Source organism: Echinococcus granulosus (genome assembly GCF_000524195.1).
Source record: "Echinococcus granulosus chromosome Unknown EG_S00049, whole genome shotgun sequence".
Taxonomy (NCBI): domain Eukaryota; kingdom Metazoa; phylum Platyhelminthes; class Cestoda; order Cyclophyllidea; family Taeniidae; genus Echinococcus; species Echinococcus granulosus.
Genome location: NW_020170429.1, coordinates 257,569 through 283,440, shown reverse-complemented (window position 1 = coordinate 283,440; position 25,872 = coordinate 257,569). Strand labels below are relative to the sequence as shown.

Genomic DNA, 25,872 nt, shown 5'->3' with positions numbered 1-25,872 from the left:
ATGAATACTCAAAAGACGTGGTCCATTGTGCTCCCTAGCACGAACATTTTTTTAGATCCACTCAGAGTGAGTTCTTTAGAATGCATTTTCCTCTAGCTCTACGAGTCGGCCAAGAAGATTGAAGTGTTGGAACTCACCAAATTGGAGATGAAGGAGCAACTAGAGCTGCTCGATTTTCAGATGGTCGAAATTGAAAACCAAAAGGCTATGGTAAGTGAACAAAATAGAAGATTCTTCAAAAACAAATACAAGTAGAGGCATTCTTTTTAATTTGAGTAAACCTTTAGGACTTAATTTTTTCATTCAGGAGGCATTTGTTTTAGTATGAGATGTTACTGTAGCTCACCGAGTATTTCCTGAAGTCGAAAGGAGTCGTAGTACCAGGACAGAAGGGCCGAAGAGCTACTGGCAGGGCTCGGAGGTCATGCTGCCCAACGGAAGTATAATGGTCGTGCTCCTCAGTGTCCTCGAAACCAAAAAGTTAAATAATTAATCAAAGTATTCCATAGCTTCCCTTTGAGCGTCGTCCTCGGCATTCCCCTCGGTCAACCTTCCGCGTCGGCCATCATAACGTTGTCGGTGGTGTAGAATAAACACCCACGAATCAACTGCGCCAGTCGTAGAATTTGCGTGCAGATGAGATTTCTGAATGCAACATCACCGATACCTCTTGGCAGTTCCACTGGATCCGGAGTTTTGTCCTGTTTGGGAACTGTATTGTGCTGAAGGGGAATGTGCTGACCGCCTCATATGTTCATCACTAGTCGTAAGAACACTGGCCCAGGGGCAGAGTCAACTACTAAAGGACGTGGTTTTGCGTAGTATCGTGGGGACAAGACCTTGGGTCCATTCCTCCTTGCCCCTTTGTTCTCATATCAGGGCTGTCTAGCCACATGTATCTGGGTTTCATCCAACTAGAAGTAGATGGAGGAGGGATTGCGTGTTAACATAATTGGCATCTTCATGCAGGTACCGTGGACAGCTCCATAATACACTCTTCTAGGTGGCTGACGGCTAGTGTCGCCTCAAATGTTAACAGCATTCCTGTAGACCTAGTGGCTGAGGTAGCTGCCGATTGTAAAGGTGGTAACAGATTCTCCCATCTGCCATGTGAAACCTTCTTTCGTCACGATGACTTGGCATTGAGGAATAGAAATCAGGGTAGTTGTCCCTTGGGATTGGGTTTGCCTTCCGATGGCGCCAGTGTGGCGCCGCGAGACTTCCATGAAGACGAGAGAAAACATGATGCTGGGACAGGATATGTATTGGCGACATACAGAAGGGCTGGGGGCTACTGGCATGGCCACCAGGCCATGCCACCAAGCGTTAAGGTGCCCGCGCAATCAAAACGAAGAGTTAGACAGTCAAGGCATTACATCACAGAGAATTTTAAGTCGGTATTGATGAGTGCAAAACTGACAAAGTTGTCTTTTGTGTCGGTTTCAAATGTATAATACATACACTTTATTTCATACTTCCGGATTTACTTTTCACTAGGTTTAGCAAATTAAAGTAAACTGAAACAAATTAACGCTAATTGTGGAAGGGGAATTAATGGCATCGGAGGTAGTGCGAGATCTCCACCCAGGACTATTTACCTCGATAAAAGTTAATTTTTTACTGCTTTAAAATGCAAAAAAACCAAAACCAATTTCAGGTTGAAGAGGAACTTCGTCGTCAACCGGTCACCGAAAACGGCTCGACTCAAACAGATGTAAGACTTCAATTTCTTCAATAACTTTCTGCATCATTACTAATTATCGCTAGAATAGATACTCTATTTTTTTCTTCTGACCCGAAACATTAAAGTAAGTGATTGCATAATTCGCTAGTTGCTTTTTTTAGAAGATCTAAAATATTTGATCATATTTAGAAAAGTTTAAGCTTTATTTTAGAGTAAATTGATATGAAAGGTATACCCTGAGGCGAAAAGTGATTCTAAACTCTCTAGTGGAAAGTGAAAAAATTTATTGCCTTCCAATCAAAAATCGGGTAAGCGTGCTTCCAAGGTCAAGGGGATGTAAAGGGGATTTTACTTTAATTTCTCCCTTAAGTAGAGGCCAAATGCGACCACACCAAAAGTCCAGATGGATTTCAAACATTAATAAAAATTCTTTTTTGTTATTTCGCGTTTGCCCAAATAAAAGATTAATTTTGATTTTTAGTAAGAGTGGTTGCTGTAGTCTCCCCATTGCGAACTCCGACAAATGATAAATAGCTTTTTGGGCGTAAAATTTGTAAAAAAACCTCATCACATTCTCATTTCCACTTGCACACTTTCTACTAAACTACCATCAACTCTGCTGATTAAGTTTGAGAGCTCATCTGTGAAATTTTGTTTTTTTTGTCCAAATTTTTTTTGCAGGCAGATTTATGGAGGGAGATAAGTGTACTTTGTACACGCCAATAGCGTATTGCCTTGTCAGCACGGCCCTAGAGCTGCAGATAAAGTTTCTTTTGAGTTTTGTTTGCCAAGTTTATGGAAAGCAAAGTGTCCTTCTACTAAGTAAACGTTACTGACATTCTGTGGAGAAACGGTAGCAACTGAGATAAGTGTTTGTGTAAAAGAAACGCAGTGGTATTTGCAAATGATATGGAATTCTTGTAAACTCGTTTTGTTCCACTACTTAGCAGGCGAATTTCCTATTGAATGTGACTTGCTATAAAGAGGTATTTCTATCTGCTCTCCAACAAACAGGCTAATTGAGCAAGTAACACCGTCTCGTAGGAGTTCTAAATCAGGTAATTCACTGAATAATGAACGAAGAGGGCGCAATCACAAAAGTTTGTCATCTTTTATTATGGAGGCAGAAACCTGATGTCACTGATGCCATCGCTCATCTCCTCTGGTAGATTTGAATTTTCTATCTATTCTGACCACTTGAATGCGTTGGGAAAATTTAGCATCTGTTTGGCCTCATTTTTCTACTTCCTGATAAATTTTTTATCATGCAAAGACACACTCAAAGAGCCTTCCAAAGCTTCCCAGCTTAAGCATAAGAGAATGCATAGACATTAATTTTTACTGGAGCTTCAGCAGATGAAATCCACTATTTTGCTCTTTATTTTTGTGGATAAAATTAGACGGTAGAGGAGGATCACTAAGCCCCTTCTTAATTTCGATTGTAAAAAAAAAATTATTTTCAAGTGGGGAAAGGATTTAATTAGGGAATACACGAATAAGGTGACCTTCCAAAAAGGTTGACATCCGGAAATGTCATTTTGGACCATTTTCATTCACAAAGAATGATTTCTCAGAAATTCTTACAAAAATAAGGCAAGTAAGGAGACCTTCTTGCTAGAAAATATCACTTTTTAAAGCGAGTGGCAGAACACCAGCTTGAGTTCAACGTGCCCTATTCCCAATTCTTTTTCCACTCCCTGAAACAGAGTTGTTACCCCAAACTTACACCACCTTTTCATATAGTGGATCTCCAGCATTTAAATGGATCTTATATTTTTATTTTCCAAAGGTCTTCAAATAAATTCAATTTAGCCAGTTTTTGGACGAAGAAAAACATTCCGCCACCAAAGAACTCACTAGAACGGGGCAAAAAGGTAGCTAATTCCTTAGTGAAAGCGCAGGACTTTTTTGGTACATGTAAACAAGTTAGACTGGTTGACACAACTGTTTACTTTGGACGGTCAGAACGGATGCGGACAAACTGGAAACACGGAGATTTGTGTATATGCGCTCGTTTGCGTGTGTGTAGACGCGGTCAATAGCCGTCGCTGGTGCCAACACCCTCGTGCTCCGGCTAAAGCCATCTACTACTGTGACTTCACCGTAGCTGTCTAAGTTTTTTTGAAAGGGAAATGAACAGATGGGAACGCAATACCACTTAAAACTAGAGCTTAGATACACCTTTGACAGTGTAACAACCATAGGAGAGAAAATTGTGTTAAATTTGACTGTAAAAATGGAGTAAATCAGTGGAGTTAATTTGCCTTGACTTGAGAAAAAGGTGGATCTTTTAGATGCCTTCAGGAAAAAAGCTCCTTGTTATTCAACTCAGCACTGTGAGATGAAAAACCAACTTGATTTTCCAGCAGAATTAATAGTTCGAAACCTTTAAAATTGAGGTTGATTGACCTTAGGTAGAACTGATTCTCCTAGTCATATATTTTAATGGGACAGAAAAAGTGCAAAGAAAGTACATTTTTGTTTTTGATCATGACAGAGATGAAAAATCTGCATTTTAATTGTTTTAATTTGATCAAATAAAGGATTAAGAACATCTATTTGGACACTTGAAAACTTAATTAAGGCAAAAACCACTCCATCTTTAAGTCATAATTTAGACCTTATTTTGACATTGGAGAATACAAAAAGGTGGATAGATACACTGTTTCGTTTCAAACTAGTTTCCTGGAAGAGCAACCTTTTCTGAGGTCACAACTGTTTCCTTTCACTGGAACACACTGTTGAATAAAAAGTGCTTCTGACCTTGGCTGCCGAAATTCGTTTTGCCTGGGCGATGACAAGGAGAGAGGATACTTAAAGCCTACCCTTCTTTGCGATTGTCTGAATATAATTGGGAATGCATCGCTTGACAAATTCACGTTTTCGAGTAGTTCAAAGAACCAGAAATGGAATCCAGCCACTTGAGTACTTGAAACTCGATCAGAATTGAAGAAACTGCTAGAATTTTTGGCCATAATTCGATGCTCATCTACGATAATTAAGGAGAAATTAACACTTCAATTAGATTCGGCCAGAGGAATCACATTTGTGTCTCCTACAAAGTTACCGAAACAACAGCCTTCATGAAGAATTCATGTGTACTTTGACTGTCCTGTCTGATGCGCGTGTAATCATCGCGTGGGGAGGAAAATGCCGTCTCCTTGCATGAAATAGCCTAAACTTTGTGCTGGACTCTAAAAATGTTTAATTATTAGACGAAAGGTTCGCTTTCTTGAACGCGGTAACTCTGTGCGCTTTCTATGGCCATTAACTAGTTCGGCGGTTCCATCCATCAAACCTCGTTTTGCAAGTTCAGTGACCCGAGGAAAAAAATCTCTATTCTTCTTTATCAAGACCCTAGCACAAATAACCTTGGGATCGGCACATATGGTAATCTTTCGGTGCTGGAGCCTAATTGTCTGATTTGGCTAGAAGAGCTTTGCCCATAATTTCCTCCCAGAACAATGATACTCCACGGGTTTACCGATTTACCGCGTTGATTTGTTCCAGGATAAGGAATTTTTATGTCTAACGGAAATTATCGTCATTGAAAGTGTTGAAGAATTAAAGCAGTTAGGTCTCGGAACAGCTGTGCCTATCACAAACCGTTATTCATCATTCCTCCGTCGACTCAGATCTATGACCTAAGATCCGGATATAACTGTTTAACGACTTTTCTCAGTAACTTATTTACCTCAAAAGTTTCTCATATGATATTTCAAAATCGGGAATAAAACAAAAATATTAAAGTAGGTGGCTCGGACTATAGGTGATATCGGGTCAGTGCCAAATGTCTGACAACTGGTAATTTCAATCGCTAACTGGCCAAGCACCTCATTTCAGGTCACCTATATGTTCAGCCTCCAAATAAGTTGAAATAATCGCCTTTGCACTCAACCGTCTTTTCCCAACAAGACACATTTGCAAACTTCAGTTTGTAATACGCTTTGGCCATAGGTGGAAAAAACCTAACCTCACCCATCCCCGTTTTATTCCCCACCTACTTTGCAAATGGTCGTCAAAATGTAAAGACAAGAAGTGGGGTAGATACTTATAACCCAGGTAAAGGGATGCAGAGGATGAGGTGAAACAGTATGTCCCTTTTCTGGAATTCACTTTACGATGTTTACCCACTTGCTGGTGTGTTATATTGCCCCTAAAATATCATAAGTCAAGCTCTCCGAAATGTCATAATGATCAAGGTTCTTGTTGACTTGATTCACACCTTTCAACACAAAGATGCTTCATTCCTCTTTTAAAATACTTGCCTAATTGGGGCAATTAGTGTGCATACTTCATGATCGCAGTCTTGTAGCTTCTAAATTCTTCCTAAAAACTCCACAAGATGTGTGGATTTGAATTTACTTTTGTCATGAATGTAGGCAACGAGAGGAAGAGGGAACCATGATATGCGGCTGGAGGCTGAAAGGCTTCGGTGGATGAGCCCACAATTAAGGCAACTATTGTTCTGATAGACATTACCTCCTCCTCAGTTATGCGTCCTTGAGGATCCCCTTCTGCGTCGACCACTCATGGGATAAAAGCATTCATTGATTTGACATCAGGACAAGTGGAAATTCTATCATGTCGCCAGTGATCCGCCTCGTTAATTGTCCCAATCGGGAGGGCCACAATGGGGTATCACTCGTTTGTTTGATACTCTAAAGAAAGTGTATTTTATATATCAACTGCTTTCCAAGTAAACAGAAGCCTAACGTCGAACCGTTAAGAAAAATAAGAAAGTTTCGTCTGAGTGTGTTCATTTTTCATTTTCTCCTGTCACTTTTTACCATTACCGATGCAGCTTCTTACCCAGGCTAATTTTTATTTTCTTGGAAAGTAAGGAATTTAGATCTTCCAGCAATTTAGATGCGTTTACATAAATATCGTAGGAAGCTTTGTCAGAAGCATTTTTTTATTTCACCAAAACCTGGTCTCGCAGTGCCGAACACGATGTGAAAAATTGGGCGTAAATCTGTGGCTTCCCTGTTATGATTCCTGACGGATTTACCCTTTCAAAATGGATTATTTTCTTCCGAGGCGCTTAAACTTGGTATCTTGACAATAAAGTAAGGATTTCTGTCCTCCCTCCGAGTGGCTTGCTAACCATCGCCACCTTCGCCACCACCACCACCGCAACCACTACCAATCCGGCTCCGAAGTGTCGCTAAAGACCCCACAAGACGCATGTCTGGGTGTAACTTCTATAAATTCCTAAGGCAGTTAGTGGGCTGTTAACAGCAATGCCAGGAGTAAAGGACCAAGATAAGAATCAAAGAGCCTGTGTGTTTTAGTGTTTCAGCGGTTTCGTTCGAGTCGATGACCATTTTGCATGAGCCGTAGTTGGAAATTGCACCAAAATACACCAGTTGTCATTCTCAGTGAAAATCTTTGCGAAAGTGTCTTAGCGAAATGCAACAATATGAGGTGGTTGCAAGAACACACCTAGAGGTGTACAAAACACATTTGCATTTCAAGACTTGATTCCGGAAATGAAGCTGTCAAAAGTATTAACAAATGCAATGGACTGAAAGGAGATTTCTTGGACCGCATGACAAGTAATCACTATGACATACCTTTTAAAAAAATTTAATGCAAATTTTTTGACCAGAAGTGAAAAGAATTTCTTCCATCTGATGTGATGAGACAAAATTAAAAAAAAACGCATTTCCAGAATGAAGGGTAGCTCTTTTTTTATGTCCACTTGATTAGAACCCCTCCTTGTTTTCTTTCTCAAGTTTTTACTGTTTAAAATAATCAACTTTACTGAAATAATTGAACTCGTCTTCTTCTCTGTCATTGGTTTTGGTGAGAAATTGCTACGTCCTTTTTGATCTGGCCCAAGAATATAAAATAATGAAAAAAACATTTATAAATGATCTAAATGCTCAAAATTCACCTGAAAAAGCGAACTTCCTTTTATTGTCTTCTGCAAAATCGCTACCTCACTGGTCACCTGGGTCATCCGAGTAGGGGGTGGGGGTTGGGGTCCCATTAACTTCATTTAATTCCACCTTTTACTACCAGATGAAATGACCCGGCAAAGATGGTACTGGAGGTACTCTCTATTTTCTTTCGAAAGCTCCTCTTTTGCGGTAGCTTGCCTTGACACCGCTTAATATCGTATGTATTGTTCTGGAGTAGCACCTTGGACCTCCACCTTGAAAGTTAATCGGCATTGTGTTGTAGAACAATTTTTGTGGATCTCATTTAGCGCTTTCTCCATAATACCGGCTAAACAGTTTATTTACTTGCGGAAGACAAACTAGTGCATTGGATCATTTTATTGTGCAATAAGCTGCACTTTGGATGATCTTTTCCGAGTTCCATGGAACACTATTGCCCTGAAGTTTCTCCTAATGTACTCAAAGTGGTGGCGCACTAAATCCAAGTGCAGCTGCCACCAGAAGAGCTCCAAATGGCTGCGCCTGGTATACTCAAGTCCAAAGTAGTAGTGACATTCATGTTTATGGAGAAGATACAGTGCAATCCTGGCAATTTTTTTTCTAGTCTTACCCATGCACAAGGTAAAAACCTCGTGTGCTTTTTACTTGTTCCAAGTATCTGCCTAATTCATGCCAAGAACAGGCCCTGCCTATGTGAAAACTTCTTTTGTACCGAAATTTGCTTGTCTATCAAGTCTTATTCTAACCTTGCTCCCAAGGTCATCTCCGAGGGCGTAAGGAAGCAAAACAACTTAGCTTGGTACTTATCAACGTAGAGAAGGGGACAGGGAAACCGTAATTATGGACTGGATGTCATGTAGAGACTAAGATGCCCGTGCAGTTAGTTATTATTAAACAGAGACTGTTTTGGTGAGCAGACCACAAAGCCTCTTGTTACCTCTCAGGAGGCGCTAAAGGGCCCGTAATAAAGTATACGAAGTCGATGCAGTGAATTTGAACTAGAAAGAGGGAACACTGCATGATTTATCGGCGGTAGTAATTTTTGCACCTTTATTCGGGATTCCTAAAATATTTCCGAATACATCAGAGAGGAATTTACTTGGGAGACTGACCCTTGACAACAATGGTATCCCCCGTACCGGTTGCTGTTCACACTTTATATGAATGTTGTCAACTCTGCAAAAGCCCTTCTTACCACTTTAAACGATCCGCATTTTCGGGAGAAGTTAAAAGGAGTTTTTTGGACTTGACGTTCAGCCAAATTAAAATTTCATTTAACCCACCCTGGTTTTTTTGCATTTTTCAGAGTCCGTAATTTAATTTACTTACGTTGAAGTCATTAATACGCAATTTTTTTGCATATTTGGTGTTCTCGCAAATTGCGTTCATTGGAGTGCCTGCCCCAACTTCACCTTGTACAAGTTGGCGTTGAGGGCGAGAGTTTGCAGCGACAGTTATGCCATTTTTAGGTTAATTTGTGAGAAACAATATTTTGGTGTTTTAACGGATTATTGTGACTGCAAAAGTAATAACAACCGACCAGCAGGACAATGTGGGCGTGCAAAAGCCAGTGCCGTCCGCTACTAGGGCTGGTGACTCTCCAATGCCGGTGACTCATCCAACTTGTCAAGGCGATGAGTCATCGGACTTCGGGAAACAAAATAACCCGGACAGTACCGTAGCTTTCCTCTGTCATTGGCGGTAGAGAGACAGGGAGGACGCGATTTGGCATCATAAAATACTTTCACTAGGCCCTATCCCCGAGTGGGATGTAACAAGTTGTCGAGATTAACCTTTTCACAGTGCTGCAGCTACCCGAGTATCACGAGAGGTCATCGGATCATTATATACTTGAAATCAGTTGTCAAAAGCTATCTTAAAAGGACTTTCCACCAATATTAGTCATGGTGCTTTAAAGGCCCTTGGGCGTTCTAGCTTTTAATAGGATCACCAACTGGTGCCCTCTGGTTGCAGGTAGTAAAATAGCCAAATGAATGAGTTCGTTAAACCGTAGGACAGAAGATGGTAATGTTGAAGTGACCAAAGCTTTCTAATAAAAAGCTAAACTTCCTTCAATTGAAGTCCCTTTACAGGGTGAGAAAAATCTCGAATTCTTTCGTCAAACTCGTCCGACTTATGCGGGATATACTAGCAGCACTTCACAAGTACCTTGAAGGATTTGACCTCAATACTTGAACAGGGATTATGTGGAATAACTTGTGTAAAGTTAACGTCCTCTGTTGAATGAAAGTGGACACCAAAGAGTGTGTATTTTTATGCAGGACCGACCGTGACGTCGTATCATCTTGTCTGTTTATAAAACGGCGTTAAGTGACTTTTTCCTCCTTGTGGCTTTACTTGCCTCGAATTCGTCAATAGTTGGTTTTTGGAATACACTTTGATTTGTCTGTTTACTTCAACTGGTAACCTTTTTCTAATCTACGTAGTTTTTGACGTCTGCAGCTATTTTACGGTCATCCAGGACGAAAGAAATGACACTACGATTAAGTGGAGGTGCCACACTGGCGGTATACGCAGCCGGGAGGATGGTCTCTTGGGTGGGTTGCAAGGCCCCGCAAGAAGCTTAAGCACAGCTTAAGCCAGAGTCGTGATTGCTGTCCGTAGCATTCCACTGCATCTGGAAGTCAAACGACCAACTGCAGAAACAGGATCGCTGGACTTAGTGAGAAATTAGGGCAAAAAGTGGGTGTTATTTATGGGATTGAAACAGATAATTGACAAACCTCTTCGCAGGTAATGGTCAAACAAATTGGCTCGGTTAACCTTAAATCTTTTTTTGTTTTTGCAACTCAAAGTCGTTAACTAGTCCACTTCTTCCTTAAGCTGAACAGACTTCCAGAAGCCCATAATTTTCTCCTCCTTTTTTGATACATTGACATTAAATAGACGTATCGTTATATTATTAAACACCGTGAGATTCCAGAAGCTGTAGCGTCCCAATGATCACTGTTGTCTCCTCTGCTGGCCACAAGCCAAGCTTGCAACTTCCACTTTTGTACAATATCTTGACTCTAGACGTAGCAGAGCCATCTCTTAGTCGCTCCTTTTTCTGCATATGCGACTTTTGTCTGACTTCATGAATAAAAAGTACCACCCATAGGGAAATATGAAGGATGAGGGGAGGCTGGTGCCTTCTCTTCCACAGGGCAGTTCTTCGGTCTTGAATCGTCTTGTGAGAGTGGAGGTTTTATTTCGACTGACTAGTCCTGACCGGTTCTGAAGTAGCTTTTCCCCCACACGTTCGATGCGTATCCAGTTGGATTGAGATCTAAGTTGTAGGTGTTCGGTCTCCAGAAGGAGATCCAGATAGACATGCTTTGGCTTCACTCCACCACATACATACAAAGCAGTCTTCTGGAGATGATGATTTCGTGCTTTAAAGGTGTAGAGTGAGTGGCGAGCAGGTCATTGCAATATACAAACCATTTTGCATCACAAATCGGTCAACAGACAATCTAAAATGTACGACGCATTTTTATGACGCTTGCAAGGAAGGTTAAGAACAAACAGACTCCAACTCTTAAGTAATTTCTAAGTAGTGAATCCTGCTACCACACCTTCTCACCGGTTCTGAAGTAGCTTCTCCTCCACACATTTGATAGGTATCCAGCTGGGTCGCGATCTCAGCTGTGACGGGTCGACCTCCAGCAGGAGATCCAGAGAGAGGTTTCGAGTTGAGTCAAGCCGGTAGAGCAGACTAGCTTAAATCAAACCAACCAGTTTTGATCAAAATTTGCTGATGAAGGGTTGTAAATGGGAGAGCAACATTAGTACCATACTGTACGACTAGATTGAGAGACCTATGCTTTATAATGCAAACTACCCATGACATCTTACATATTCCAACTAGCCATTGTACCAATCTGTAGAAAAAGAAAAGCCGCGCGAATTTTAGTCACCTATATGGTAACGGGTCCATTGTAACTCTCTCCCATTCCTCCTTCCTCGCACCTTTGGAACGGGCGGATTGGTTAGAGGGGGACATCTTTTATGTGAGATGCGTGGTGAATGTGTACAGGTAATCAAGGTGAAAGGCAGGGCGGGGGGTTCGAGTTCGTTCTCACCTCAGGGGTCAATGGCGTCCACTCAGACACGGGGATAGCGCACGCCGACTGCTTCCTAACTGAATGGTCCGTTTAAAGATACATGGATTTCAATGCATTGGCTAATTTTTTAAAGATTGCTAAATCTTGATAGTTTAGGATTTTTCATGGCCGTGTCAAAGTACATTCACTTAAGGGAAGTCCTAAGTTTTCTGATCTGAATCTTCCTACCTGATCACAGTTTCCTATAATTATTTGAGGAAATGAACGGCGAAGAAGTTTTTTTGGTCCTTCCAAAATGAAAATGATAAGACAATCTTGTTATTCACAAGTTGCAAATGACCTTGGGGTAGAAATGAGTTTATTCTCTTACCTTTTCATTGGTTGATGCTCATTTAGGTTTTCTTACGTCTAATTTTGAAGTCCAGGAGTCAAACTCAACAAAAAGCCGAATCGCGACTTATTTTTTCTTCATTAAAACACACAATGCTCGTAATTCAAATGCCTTAACATCGGTCAGTAGGGGAAAGTTTGTTTTACTAAAGATTGGTAGTCATTGTTTTTCGAGAAGAATAGGCAGCCTTATCGCATAAATGTTGGTCTGGCGTCCCACTTTTGCTTGGACCAAGGCTAAATTCAGATTGATGTGAAATTTGGACGAAATTGTTTAGAAGATCTACTTAACAAGAGGACCTTGAAACGGAGGAAGCACAGTCAAAGAAACCCACTTCAAAAATTATTTGCATTTTGAATCCAGCCTGGAAATTCGACCCACAGATAATCACACTGTGGCACTCGAGTTACCTTTAAAGGACCCAAATCTGGAAGTGGCTTTATTTTTAACGCACCGAAGGGCTGAAAGCTTCCGGTCACCAGCGTAGACTGAATCGCATGAGATCTAGGCAGTTTGCGTAGATGAATGCACATTTGGCTTGAATTACCAAATCCCCTATGCATTATCACTAGGCTAAGCGTAGTTGGAGAAAACGACATTGTATTAGAGCACATCGCATTTATGTGAAGCTCCGGTTTTCTAGTCTGAGCCCAGTGTCGCATATGTGTGACGTACGTCCCTAGCAAGTTTACGTTAAGTAGTTGCAGGGGACAATGGCTCATGAACCGACAGTGGTCACAAGCTTTAGCGAGCCTTTTACTTGGTCTACAGGTTAATAAAAGATTCGCATTCTGGTGGAAAGATGAAACACCTGAGCTATGGTGGCTGGCTTTCCTCCGAGACCCTTGTAGGAAGTGCATTGACATTATTTTGTATATTTTACCATCTGAGACACTTTACAAGCAATAACATTTCTTGATATCTGATCGCCGATTAATAACAATTTATTATAGAGCTACCCAGTGTGCTTAGTTGACACATTAGCATGGATTTTTATTGCCAGATGTCTCCAAATCTGGACACACTTTTATACTGGCTCCAGATTATTTTCTGGTCTGGTAAAAAACGGGATTTTAAGATCCTCTTTACACAAAACTTCCCTTTCTTCAAAGTGGCTAGAATTATGACTGTTTGGAATTTTGAGTCCATATCCACGCACAATGACTTAAGGTCGAAGGCGCTGCTAATTTGCGTCAATTTCACTAAATGTTTTTGTCATTCTTCTCTTGTCCAGGACGACCTTGACAATGGCCCCGCAGCCCTAGCAGCTGCACGTGTGGAGACGGCATCGGTGCTCACAGAACTGGCCAATCAGCAAGCGGAATGTGCAGCCCTGAGCGCAAAGCACCGACACCTGGAGAATTTGGTGCGAGAGCTTCGTCGTGACAACACGGACCTGCGCGAACAAATTGGGCGCGTCAGTGATGAGGCGGAGGATGAGGATTCCCTTGCGGAAAGTGATAAACACACACGCGCCCAGTTGCTACAGGTTAGCCAATGGTGGACTTAATGCCTTTCGTTATAAAAAATTACAACTAACAATTAAAACCAAACAAATAAAAAGTGTTCGGGAGAATAATTCTAGTATACTTTGACGAAATGAAATTGCCTTTGGAATGTCAACGTTGTCTTTACAAGTGATATCAATTCCTGCCACTGTGAACATACTACTTAAATTCCAGTACTTAGCTGAAGTATTATTATTCTGAATAAATCCAAAGAAAGTAATTCTTATCCTGGCTTTGACGATCCAAATTTTTAGTCCTTAACACCTTTCCAGATTGGATTGATAAAAAAACGGGAAAATGGTATAGCGTTCCAACACTTCCTTGAAGTCGGAAGAAGACATTACACCAAGGTGGACTATGTACTGACCACGTCCGGAAGGGCTGAGGGCTACTGGTGTGGCGGACATGCAGTCGCGGTGCCTTGCGTACCCGCCAAATCAAAATGAAAAGTTAAACAAATATTGAGAGTATCACAATGGCTTTGAGACTAAATTCCACCTTGACACGATGGTGTTCTTGTGTGGTGTTCTGATACCTCGGAAAATTGATTCTTTAGGAGTAATTAATTTGTATTTGGTGATTTAAAATGCAAAAAAAGGTAAGCTGTGCTTGTACCCCGCATTTGTTTTATTCAGAAAAGGCAATTTCAAGAAAAAGTACTTGGTTAAATCGGCGTCGCCGAGTCGGTTGAATGCATGGAGGAGAGAGAGGATTTGGGTGGGTAATTTGACCGCATATTTTTTGGACAGAAAAGATTACCATCTAACAGTTCTGTCACGCCTTGTTTTTATGCGTGTCGCGTTGGCTGCCAACCCCCCTTTTCTGCAAAAAAAAAATGCTTTTTAGATGCGAAAATGCAGGAAAACTGAGTGTGTGGTACTTTGCAAAAGGGCTCTGCTTCAACTTCTATTTTTTAAAAAAAATAAAGCTTTAAAGTTCTCCACTTTCGATGACATGTTTAGGTGTTTGAGTTGTTGTCATCTTCAGCAAGAGTGTTATTTATAGCACTCCGAGACTTCACTGAATACGAAGGAAGGCATAATACTAGGGAAAAATATGTGTTATCGACGCAAAGAAGGGCTGAGGGGCTACTGGCGTGGCCCGACGGAGCCTCAAGTGTCTTTGGAGCCCAAAAGAAGAGTTAAACAAATAATCAAAGCATATCGTAGTCCCTTTCCCCTTGGACTACCTCCGGCTTCGGTTATCACAACGTAGTCGGTGCTGCAAGGCAAATCATCGCGAACCAACTACGCCTGTCATCGAATTTGCGTGCATTTGAGATGTATGACTGCAACTTCACTGATCTCCCTTCACAAATCCACTGGATCTGAAGTTTCGTCCTGTTCAAGATTTTCATTAGGGGAAATGAATGTGCTGACCATCGCTAGTCATAAAAGCACTGGCCTATAAGCAGTCATTAAGCAATGCATCGCGTCTGTTCTTCCTTGCCACTATGTTCTCACTTCAGCGCTGCCCAGCCATGTCTACTGTCTCTGTTCCATCTACCTAGTAGAGAGGTGGAGGAGGTGTCGCGTGTTCACTTAATTTACAACTTTACACAGGTAACGCAGACAGCTTTGTAACTAACTTTTCTAGATTACCTACGGCCAGTGCCGATCTAGTTGTCAATAGCATTCCTGCAGAATGCGGGATTGGGGTAGTTACCAACGTTTGACATCATTTTAAGCCCATCTGTTAGGGGTCGTCGTAGGCCCGTAGAACACATAACCTTCTTGCGTTGCGTTCAGGTTCTGCATTAAGTAATATAAGTCAGGGTAGTTGTCTGCCAATGCTGCATGCGGAGTCTTTCCTGAAGTCGAAGGCCACCTAGTATTAGGTCAGAACATATTTTATCGACATACAGAAGGGCTAGGGGCTACTGGCATGGTCTGGAAGCCAGAGGCGGAGCCTCAAGTGTCCTTAAAACCATTCAATCAAGGCACTACATATTTATGTGTACCAAAATGCTCTGATGAAGTTCTAGCTTTATTCATTCGCCGTTTATCACCCACCTGAGACATGGGTATCGCATTGGTGCGTTGATGAATGGTGTACCACAACAACTTGTATGACTGTATTTACAAGTATTTGTAAGTTCTTTCTTAGAAAAGTAAAATAAATGGGAAAACATCACATTTTGACTTTTCGAGGTGCTTGCCGAATTGGTGCACTCTGTTAGTACAGGATTCCCTAACGCTCTGGGAGAAAGTCGTTTTTATGTAGGGTTAAAGCATAGTACGAGTTTTTTTTGATTAGATACTGGATGATACTGAGCCTCCTAAAAATGGTGCGTTTTTTCCTGACGCAGTGACTGAGCTCGCCTTAGCAGTTCGGAAAAGAGGGAAGACCGGAAGTCGTTTCGCACAAAATCGGCATCCAATGTTTTTTTGGGCACATATAAGTAAACATTCGTGGCAGCAATAAAATATGGCCGTGGTGGAACTGGTAATGAATTTTATCTTTCGGAATTGCATCACCTAACCATTAAATCTTTTATTGTCTCATTCAGACTGAATTAGCAACCAAAGCGGAACAAATTATTCTGCTGGAGGAGCACTTGGCCAAATCCGAGGCTGCCAACAAGGCGCTGAAGGATCAGCTCAAATCCATTCAGGTGAGGTTTTAGGCCGAGGTCTCAATTTTAACGTATTTTACGATACCATAGGGGTATTCGTGAGGATTATGGCAGTTAATAGGCAGGTGGGTAGGCAAAATAGTCTTAATAAAGAGGGCAAAGATTCAGCCTGGTTGGGACACTAAGGCGGTGAATCGGGGATAATTGATTTGGCCGCTGGGGGAAAAGGAAGCAATTTTCCTCCCTCTTTGCTAGAAAAGATTGTTAGTTGGTTGACTAGCCAAAGGCTAGTGAGGGCAAACTGTTACTCCAAGGCGCCACCATTTTGCGAATTCTTAACGTAAAATATTCCCTCATCCTCTTTGTCATTAATGTCGTGGTAGACCGCTTCGCCAACTGGCCCAAAATCTGAGGAGTAGAAAATTACTCATTTGCAACTGGCCCCATAATGGGGGAGACGTCTTTCATTCGTCCAGTCTTAATATGTAAAAGCACATGGAGAGGATTAAAATACGGAGAGGTTGCTGGAGAGGTGGACAGGCGGTTTCAGACTTCAGCCGCGCTTTGAAGTGCCTTGTTTCTAAAGTCATTCGCAAATCAAAAATTGAAATTAAATTATCCGTTTTTAGCTTCAACACACTGTCAAAACCAAATAAATTTATAAGAGATGTCTGACTATAAAATTGGAGAGCTGTCAATAATAATAATTTTATTGCCAAGAGATGGACAAAATCTCACTTTCTTCCCCCGAATTTGTAATCATATTGGTTGCAATAAGCTCTACTTACCATTACACAAGTTTTATGTCATATAATCAGTTTTTAAGTAATTATGAATTTTGAGTAAAAAACTGCTTTGAAAGGTTCAATTGCGGGGATAGTCAGTACCGCAATCCGTAATCTCTCCCCAAGGAGACAGCAACTTGGGGTATAATTTACTTTTATGACACATTCTGTCTGGAGAAGCAAACCGTCTAGCCTTAGCAACCTCTGCTTCTACCCCAATTTCACTATAAGAACGGTCATCAGGGGAATTTGGAGGATGAAAATGAGGTGAAGCGGCATCTCCTTTCTATCTAACCTAAAGTACACATTTTCGCAAAAGTCGGCCTCGAGGTACAAGGTATGAAGCTTTATGGTGCATTGTGAAAAGTAATAAATTTTCTCCCATCGACTAATTGACTGGTTCGGGATGGTTTGCTATTTCTTAGTGCGAGGCCTTTCCCAGCCCAGGGAGTCGATGACGTGAACTTCGGCCGAAATTGGGTTTATCGAAAAACTCTGTCTGCTGTCCACTAAACACACGCAAAACAGTCTTGTGGGCATAATGGAAATGCTTTTTTAGTGTGGGATGGCTAACGAATGGATTGTTGGGGAGCAACCAATGAAATGTCGATTTGCTTAATGTGACAATACAAAGTCCTTGCATATCACAAATTCAGTCGGTCGGTCGACAAATAATGTAAAATGGACAACACGTTTTTATAATGACGGTGTACTATATATGAGGATCCCAGCTAACCGCATCCCAAGACTTTCTCCTCTTAGCTAATGTGGGTGTAAATGAAGTGTTTCAGTATGGAGTGTGAAAGTTTTTCTTATCATTTAAATTTAAATTAAATCCACAAAAAAAGGAACCACAGCTTATCACTATTAACTTGCTTTCATTGCTGCCGACACGTCACCCATCAGTATCAAGAGTCGGGTGTCCTCCTAAGTGCAATGCATCACCTCGTGGTTCATCACTAGAATTAATCAAATTGTCTAGACTATATCTGGACGACAGATTCTAATTCCCACCTTCTTTAAACACCACACACGCTTTACTGGAAACATTTGGAGCTTTACAACCGTAAGCTAAGCAAGTTTGCATCATATTCACCATGGTGATCCAGCAGTTGCTGAGGGAAGAAAGTGGAAGGAAAGATAACAAGGTTTGGTGTGCTCGTATCTATGCATATAGAGTCGCATGCATTTGGTAATTTGCAACAAGTCACAACGCATAATTAGAATGAAATGGACCATCGTTTTTCAGATGGTTTTTCATCGCTCTTGATGCAAGTATTAGGAAGAGGCCTGTATCGGGTTTACCCAATGCCATCTGACTGGCGAAACTGGACTCCAGGTTTTAATTGACATTCCAGATATTTTGTCGACATGGCAACAAATATATGCAGTACCTCCTAAGCAGATTTCTAACTTTTGAAATTTCATGTCTCTCAGACCACCAGTAACGACCGCAGCAAGAGGGATGATGAAAGTGGGGAGGATAGACCCCGGAGTCTTCAGCTTAGCCCTGCTACAGTGCAACAGTTGGTGACAGAATTGGAAGGTGTTGAGTCGCTCAACGCCGAGAACCTCCTTGAATCAATTCGCAACCTTAAAAGGTAAGTTAACAGATCAATCTTTGCAAAGAAGTGTCCGGCTCTCTAAGCCAAGACTTAAAAGGTCAGGTCTAATTTCAGCCATGTGTATGCGGCTTAAATGGATTTCAAATAAAAAGCAAAGGCTTAAGAGGCCAAAAAGGTCAGTGGGCGAATGATAACCTATAATACAACAGCGAATGTAACCGATTTTCATGCCAAGTTTTCCACTTTAGTAAATATAAACTAAACAGTGGGGAATTCACCCCCTATTTGCTCTGCTTTGGACTAGGAAGGTGGATATTTTGTGGAGAATCAGCAACTAGCCCCGTGGCTACCTCTTAAATCGCACCTGAAACCACTGACCTTCCCTCACATTGAATTTTGACTGCAGGTAGAATTCTTGCCTGCTAAAATGTGCTAAAGCTGCTTAAATTAGGTGGGTTTTTCCTATTTTCGGATTCTGAATAGGATTTTATTTTCCTCACTCTGGATTGTTTGGATTAATCAATTTACAACCAAATTGGTAAAGGCAAAATTTTAAACTTTGGGATTAATGGAGGAATTTGCTCAGTTAAACAAACATTACTCTTTTATGAACATCTATTCTTCCTCCATGATCAAATGTTCAGACGCATCTATTTGTGATATTTTCCGAGTGTCTTTTGCATTCCACTATTGTCTTTTGAGTTTTAAAACCCGCATAATTTTCTTATGTGGGCTAATTGTGGGGATAAATTGATATCATGAAGTAAAGAAGAATACACACTCACTATTAATCCCCCCTTTGGATACCACATTCAAGCAACTTTAATGATTGTTTTAAGTAAGCCCATGCCAATGCCTTGCATAGCCTTGCCGAAGGCTAACCATAATGGAGTTGCGTGCAGAAAGTCCATTAAGTTTTTGATGAATTAACTTCCGCCAGATCATTGCTAAGATGTCAAATTAAGCCAGCCATAAAAATAGTGAATGTCAAAACTCAGAAACCATAGACTTGAAACGCCTGGACGTTTTACATAAATAAAAAAGGGGTTGTTAGATTATTTTAATTAGTGATAGTTAACTGTTTTCGTTTTGTACAAACAAGTGAAAAGGGGTGACGGATTGTACAACATCAAATACTCACGGAAAAGTACTAATGAATAGAACCATTGTTCTTTACTCATAAGAAAGTGATAAGTTTTAATTTTGTTAATTTGTGAATTAAATCAAATCGCAATTGGTGGTCTCGTTGACACGCGTGGCGTGAGTGTACGTCTTCTGACCGGAAAAAAACCAGCAAAAAATGCAATTTATCTGTCAAAGACTTTCTAAGCGCGAAATCTCATTCATCGTGCACGTTCTTAATGTTACTTTGCGGGAGGTGAAATTAATTGACGCACTCAAACAGCTATAAAAACGGTCTAACTTTTTGGATTTCAATACAAATCAAATACAATACAAGTAATCCCTTTTTACCGTATCGTTCTCGCGAAAATTTCCTTCCTACATTGTTAGTTCGGAATTGCATCTGTCTTGGTGATTAATTTTCCTCCCATGGGGTTGATAAAGCTTGCCAGCATTTTAGCTGTAGTAATCAGAGGCATTTTTAGAGACAAAAGTACATCCAAATTTCTGCTTTTCACTCTCAGATTTGTGTGTTTCGGCAGATCAACGCAATTTCTTCCAAATAAACGAGATAATCTTTTACTTACAATCTAAATGGTTGGATCTGGTTTTTGATGAATTTTTAGTCCCAGTAACACAAATGTCTTTTTTAGGAAGCAAAAAAGTGATTATTTTTATTTAATTTTAGACTGAGAAATTCCCTTCTTTCAACCGGTTCTCGGGCGAACATTAAATGTAAGTGACCAACTTTCGGCTCCATTGAAGTAGGCAACTAAATTCTACCTCAACTCTCAAAATGATTTTGTTTCACACCCTCTAGATGACCCTGTTTTAGATGCCACATCGCCCGAGTACTACTCCGCTCAGTTCAGTCAATTGCAAAACTCCTCCGAGGTCGAGGGCATGCGCGGCCAATTGGCTGTTTGTGAAAAACGCCGAGCTGACCTTGAAAGGAGGGTCGCAGAGCTATCATCTGGGCTGTCCCAGGCACAGGCCGCTAACCGCGCCAACGAGGCGGCTCTCACAGCCTCTCGACGCAATGAGGCCGCACTGAGACGCCGTCTCCTAGCAACCATAGACACTGGATCGACAAACAGTCAGCGTAGTAGGCCGATATCGTCCTTGGATTATTCAGGAACCTTACAGTCGGGGCTAAAAGACGACCTCGATGCGCAGACTAAAGTAGGCTTTTGTGTTTGTATAACTCACGAAATCAAAATGTCTACTGAATTTGATTAAGTAGGGCTGTTTTATACGATGCAGCATGGAAGTGGTCTCGCATTCTTATTCAGCTGTCGTTACAATTTTTGACAACAAAGTGAAAATATCTGTTGTATTCTTGGTATCATCCACTGGATTGAAATAACGCTATCCTATAAATATGTGTTTGGGACATCACATATTTTTTGTTAATACGGTGTCACACTCAACTAAGTATTGCGTCCCCTTTAACTAGTGTCGGTTAAAGTGTACTTACAGATCTCTTTCATCCTTTAGTTATGCATTATAGACTACCTTTTCTAAAACAGAAAAAAAATCTACTCCCTACAAGTGGCCCTGTACCGAATACTGATGTTACCTTATCGAATAGCACCCACAAATCGTAGAATGTCCTACCTAAATTAAGTAAAGGTACGCATTCTCTTCATTTAGATGATAAAGTTGGAGGCAGTGAATTTGGCTTTGTCAGAGGCTAGCCAGTTGGATCGAGTGCGCTTGCAGGAGCAGGCGACGCGTATTGCTCAACTGGAGGCTGAACAGCGTACACTGCATGACAGAATGGCCAGTCTCCAAGCTTCCGAGTCCTGTGCCCAGAGGGCTAGCGTGCGGCTCCAGGTGAGACAATGCTTTGGTTCACTCTAAGCTGAATTCCAATCCCACCGAATACATCATCCAAATATCGCACAAATTACTTTATTAATATTCATAATGTAACTGAATTACTTGTTGCTCGGCTACTTTTCTCTAGCCTTTGTTTGACGTTAAACCAGTACTTACAATATTCCAGAAGTCTAGTAAAAATTAATATTCCGTTGTATATAGTTTGTTCCCTGTCACAAGCAAGTCATAGAGGTTTGTGTTCTGTGTACCAACAGGCTAATGTTTGCACTAACACAGAATACCTCGCTCCTAACACCCTTTTCTGCACTGAATTTGTGTCTTTAAAAGAACTGCATCCGCTGTTTTGCTTATTAGGATGGTGAGGCACTCTTCTCGAAGTCGCACACCGATTCATTTTCAAGCATTTGTGTTGTATCAACTTACCAAATACGCACGTAACTTGTACGATTTCGCAAATGAAACGCTAAATATTTGATCTAAAAGAAGCATTGAAATTTCTTTGAATAATCATGAATGATTATTTAGCAAACGTGCAGAGCGTGAAAAGCCATATTTGATCCTAATCCAGGGATTATTATGGATCAGGTTCTTAAAACTGAAATGTTTAATTGCACAACGGTAAGTAATTTCGAAAATAAAACCATTCAAATTTAGTGACAAACACCCATTCTTGGCAGGTGAGCATTAAAAATGGTAATTTCTTTGATTTTGAATGTTTAAAGAACATATTTCAATTACATCTATTCATTACGAAATTCCAAAGAATTCACCCTTGTTTTATATTCGAAAGTTTCGTTACAGAAGCGTTTAGTAGACTTTACCAGCTAAAACCTGTGTTGAATAATGACATAGATTTTGATACCAACATATGCGCTGGACAGAGATGATCTTTCAATCAAGCGGATTTGTTAATTTTAACATAGATTTTTTAACATAGTTCACATTTTCTTCTGAAATAGTGAACACCTCAGAGATCGTTGAATTTATTGCCTGCCGTTGATAGATCAAGGGGTTCACTAGAAGGGGACATGCATTCCATCATGAGTACGTGCACAAGTCCTTGACGGTGATGCTATAATGTGCAAACAAATGAACACCTTCTACTGATGTTTTAAAAGTAGGCATATTTTGTTGCTTTTTTTGGTAGGCTCTCTATGAGGATATGCTGCGTGAGTTCTCGGAGTCGACAACACACGAAGCAAACCTAGCTGCGGCCAGGCGTCGCCAGAGGCAGACCGATTTGCGCGGCTACGAGACGGACACGGCTGTTCACACCAATTCTTCCAACAGATATTCGAACAGTGACGGCGAAAGCATGAAGGTTGGTGGTAATATCTGGGTTTTAACTGCCTAAATTCCTCTAATATGCGGCATAAGGCATACCTTAGCACTCCTTATTCTCGCTGCTTTTGCATTGTTCGTGAATTTAAATAAACTGTTGGGTAGGAGCAGTTATTTCCTGACGGCCCATTTCGCAGATCTAGCCGACCCCACCCATCGCGTTATAATTTGCTACTATTAGTAAAAATTTGTTTTCCTTTTTAAAGATGTGTTTGGTTTGAGGGCAATTACATGTTCGAGCATCGGTTTGATTAAGAATTTCGTTGTTAAAATGGCTCAGTAAGCATCCGAGCTGTGTTGGTCAGTCTTTGCTGAATGCACTTAAATATGTTCCTAGCCCTGCACCATAAAGGCCTGCGTGGAAGTGCGCGAGGTGTTGCGTGGTCTGCAGGAGCGATTCATTCGCACCGCAGAGCAGTTGGCGGAGGCGGAGACGCTGCTGGCGGAGGTCGGTGGCACTAATGTCCCCACACATCCCTCTGCTGTTGCCTGCGGCCACCTACTTGCTGCGCTTCGTGCCTGCACCGAAGGCAGTGGTGGCAGCGACAGTGGCTCAGCGACAGGTACACAGCAACGACTGTTCGCACGACTGGAGACGTGGGTCGTCACGCAATTAGCAAGGCGGGATTCTGTGGAGGCGCAGCTGCGACAGCGATGCGGGGACCTTGAGGTAGAGCTGGCAAAGGCTTCCCCTGATGTAAGTAACCTATTTTCAACTTAGAAGAATCAAACTTAGATCAAATAAAAATTTGGTACGATAGATTCTCTGCTGCTTCCTCTCGTCTACTACGACGAAAATGTTTTCCCGAATTACGCTAAAATAGACTAGAAGTTAAACAAATTCGAAAACAGCACTCAAATAAAGGCTCCCTTTTTAAAGTTACGGCATTGTCAAATGTATGCCATTGTTTATTTACCGGCTGCATGCAGTGTCAGCCCACTGGAATGCTTTGTGTTGTTACCTTCTTACATTAGACCCAACTTCATGTCATGAAGTTGGGTTAAACCCAATGAACGTGACTCAAAACTGACCCACACTACGAGCCAAAATTAACTCAGCTTCAAATTTGTGAAAGCTCCTTGTAGAATTAGGTGCAATTTAAAAATTGCTTCCGTCAACAAGTCACTCAAAGGTGTCTTATCCTAGCGAAGATCCCCTATGCATGCCAATATAGAAGTATCTCATGTAAAAATTAGTGAGCGAAGTAGCAATTCGTCTGCAGCAACTTCAGCTAGACAGGTTGTGGAATCCACTAAGCGCTTTTATTTCGCACCCTAAGCATCATATTTCGGATCAACTCTACCACTACTCTGGTCTGCATTCCAGATTGCAGTTCTTCTGCCTACATCCTCTGTGATTCCATGCAATGTGTAGCCGATGACTTAAGACAGCTCTCTCCTCATGAATGTTTGCTTTTTTATTTTCTTTTCAGATTGATTTTAGGGTTCTCAAGTCCAATTTGGAGGCACAGAAGAAAGAACTGGCAGATCTCTGTCGTAAATTGGAAAGCACGCAGGATGAGTTGGAGGCGATGAAAGCCCTCTGCGAAAATCACGTATGTTTTACCATAGTTTTGTTTTGTAAATGTTTTAAAATAAATTAAAACGTCCTCAGACTACCCATACTACTAGGAATGGCTGAGTAGTTAGAGAGTAGTGATGTAGCACTGATCGATTTGTGACTGGCTGAGTAGAAATGCTGGTTTCGAACGATCGTCTTCTAACTAGCGTTTCCTATTGTTTTTTTGTGTACGACTTTAGTTACCTGATGCTCACTGCACTGGGACACGAATCGACCTGCTAGAAACCATTTGAGGTAGACAGACGGAGAGATAGAGAGGGGGAGAGAGAAGGAGGTCGCCTCCTTTCCACCTTCCTCTCTCATCGTGTGTCACCACGCTAAGTCACTTTACTCATTGCACGTAGTCTCCAAAGTGTCATTTCGTATCGTTAATAAACATTTTTGCTCCTCTGCAGATAGTGTGGTGGTGTTTTCACTTATCATGCATATTTTCCTAAAAATTTGTATTGCCCCCTGGATTGTCTAAGCTAACTTAAAAAAGCCCCTTAAGTACATCAAAATCAACACGAAATGTATTTTATCGATGAATGCTTGATTTGCAAGTTTTACAGTAAAGGAAGCATTATGGTATCGGTTTTCATATCTTTTGCCATGATTGAAGCGGCACATACACATTAGAAAGTGTTTGTTTAGGTGATTTCTTTTCTACATAAGAAGAAAGCGCTGTATCACGACTGTCAATAAATATCCATACGTTGAGTGGGGTGCTTAGAGCAAATACTTACTACTGAATTATCTCAGTAGAGCAGGCTGACTTCTACAATTTAGGGTAACAATAAGCAGCGGCAAAGAAACCACCGCCTTTCAGTGTCAAATAAAAGACTAAATGCTCCCAACGCAAGTTTGTGCAAAACCATTCCTTTGAATTTATGTCAATCTACAGACGAATGAGTACCATATTAAACGGGCCAAAATTACCGAATCTCTTTTTTCTGCTTTGGGTTCACAGTTATTTTAGCTTAGGGGTATATTTAGTAATATGCAAGTTTCGCCTCATGCATGCTATTGAGTCACTTACAAGTCTCTGCTCACAAAAGAGGAATTGAAAATCACGCAAAGAGCAGCTAAAGGCGGCCTTGATTTAAGATTCTCTGTGGAGTTTTTCACCTTAAACGTTAAACCCGAATGAGGTGGTTATGTAAGGATACTGCAATAGTTACACCCATGAATATCTTTGTTCACCCCTGTCGACAAAATTCCAACGCTAACAAAGAAGCAAACAAGACTGAAGCTGTTTAACATCTCGACTACTCAGTTGCATCTGTAGATAAGGCGACTGAGAAATTTGGCATTTCCATGGGGGTTATTCTTTGCCCGAATTCTTAGTTTTGTTTTTTTTAAAACACGGCAAATTCTTGTTTGTTAAGACTAGCCAAACGTGGACGAGTAAGACGTCTCCCTATTTAAGCAGATCATGGGTATATTTGTCAAGTAAAAGCATAGGCACGCACCTTATCTTAGAGTAATAATAATATCTAGTCGAACCCATTTCTCAAAAACCTCT

At 41.1% G+C, this 25,872-nt stretch overlaps 1 protein-coding gene across 1 annotated transcript; it reads left to right on the top strand. All coding sequences in view use genetic code 11, as the record gives it.

Annotated features, from left to right (window-relative positions):
• On the top strand, positions 1 to 24,428 carry EGR_06009 (hypothetical protein; the record flags this gene model as incomplete). Its single annotated transcript, XM_024495258.1, has 13 exons — positions 1 to 66; positions 97 to 210; positions 342 to 440; positions 1,658 to 1,714; positions 13,283 to 13,537; positions 16,066 to 16,170; positions 18,354 to 18,517; positions 20,292 to 20,338; positions 20,439 to 20,785; positions 21,257 to 21,439; positions 23,124 to 23,483; positions 24,220 to 24,342; positions 24,402 to 24,428. The coding sequence occupies 13 exons, from the start codon at positions 1 to 3 to the stop codon at positions 24,426 to 24,428; spliced, it is 1,947 nt and encodes a 648-aa protein (XP_024350342.1).
• Between the last annotated feature and the right edge of the window lie 1,444 nt (positions 24,429 to 25,872).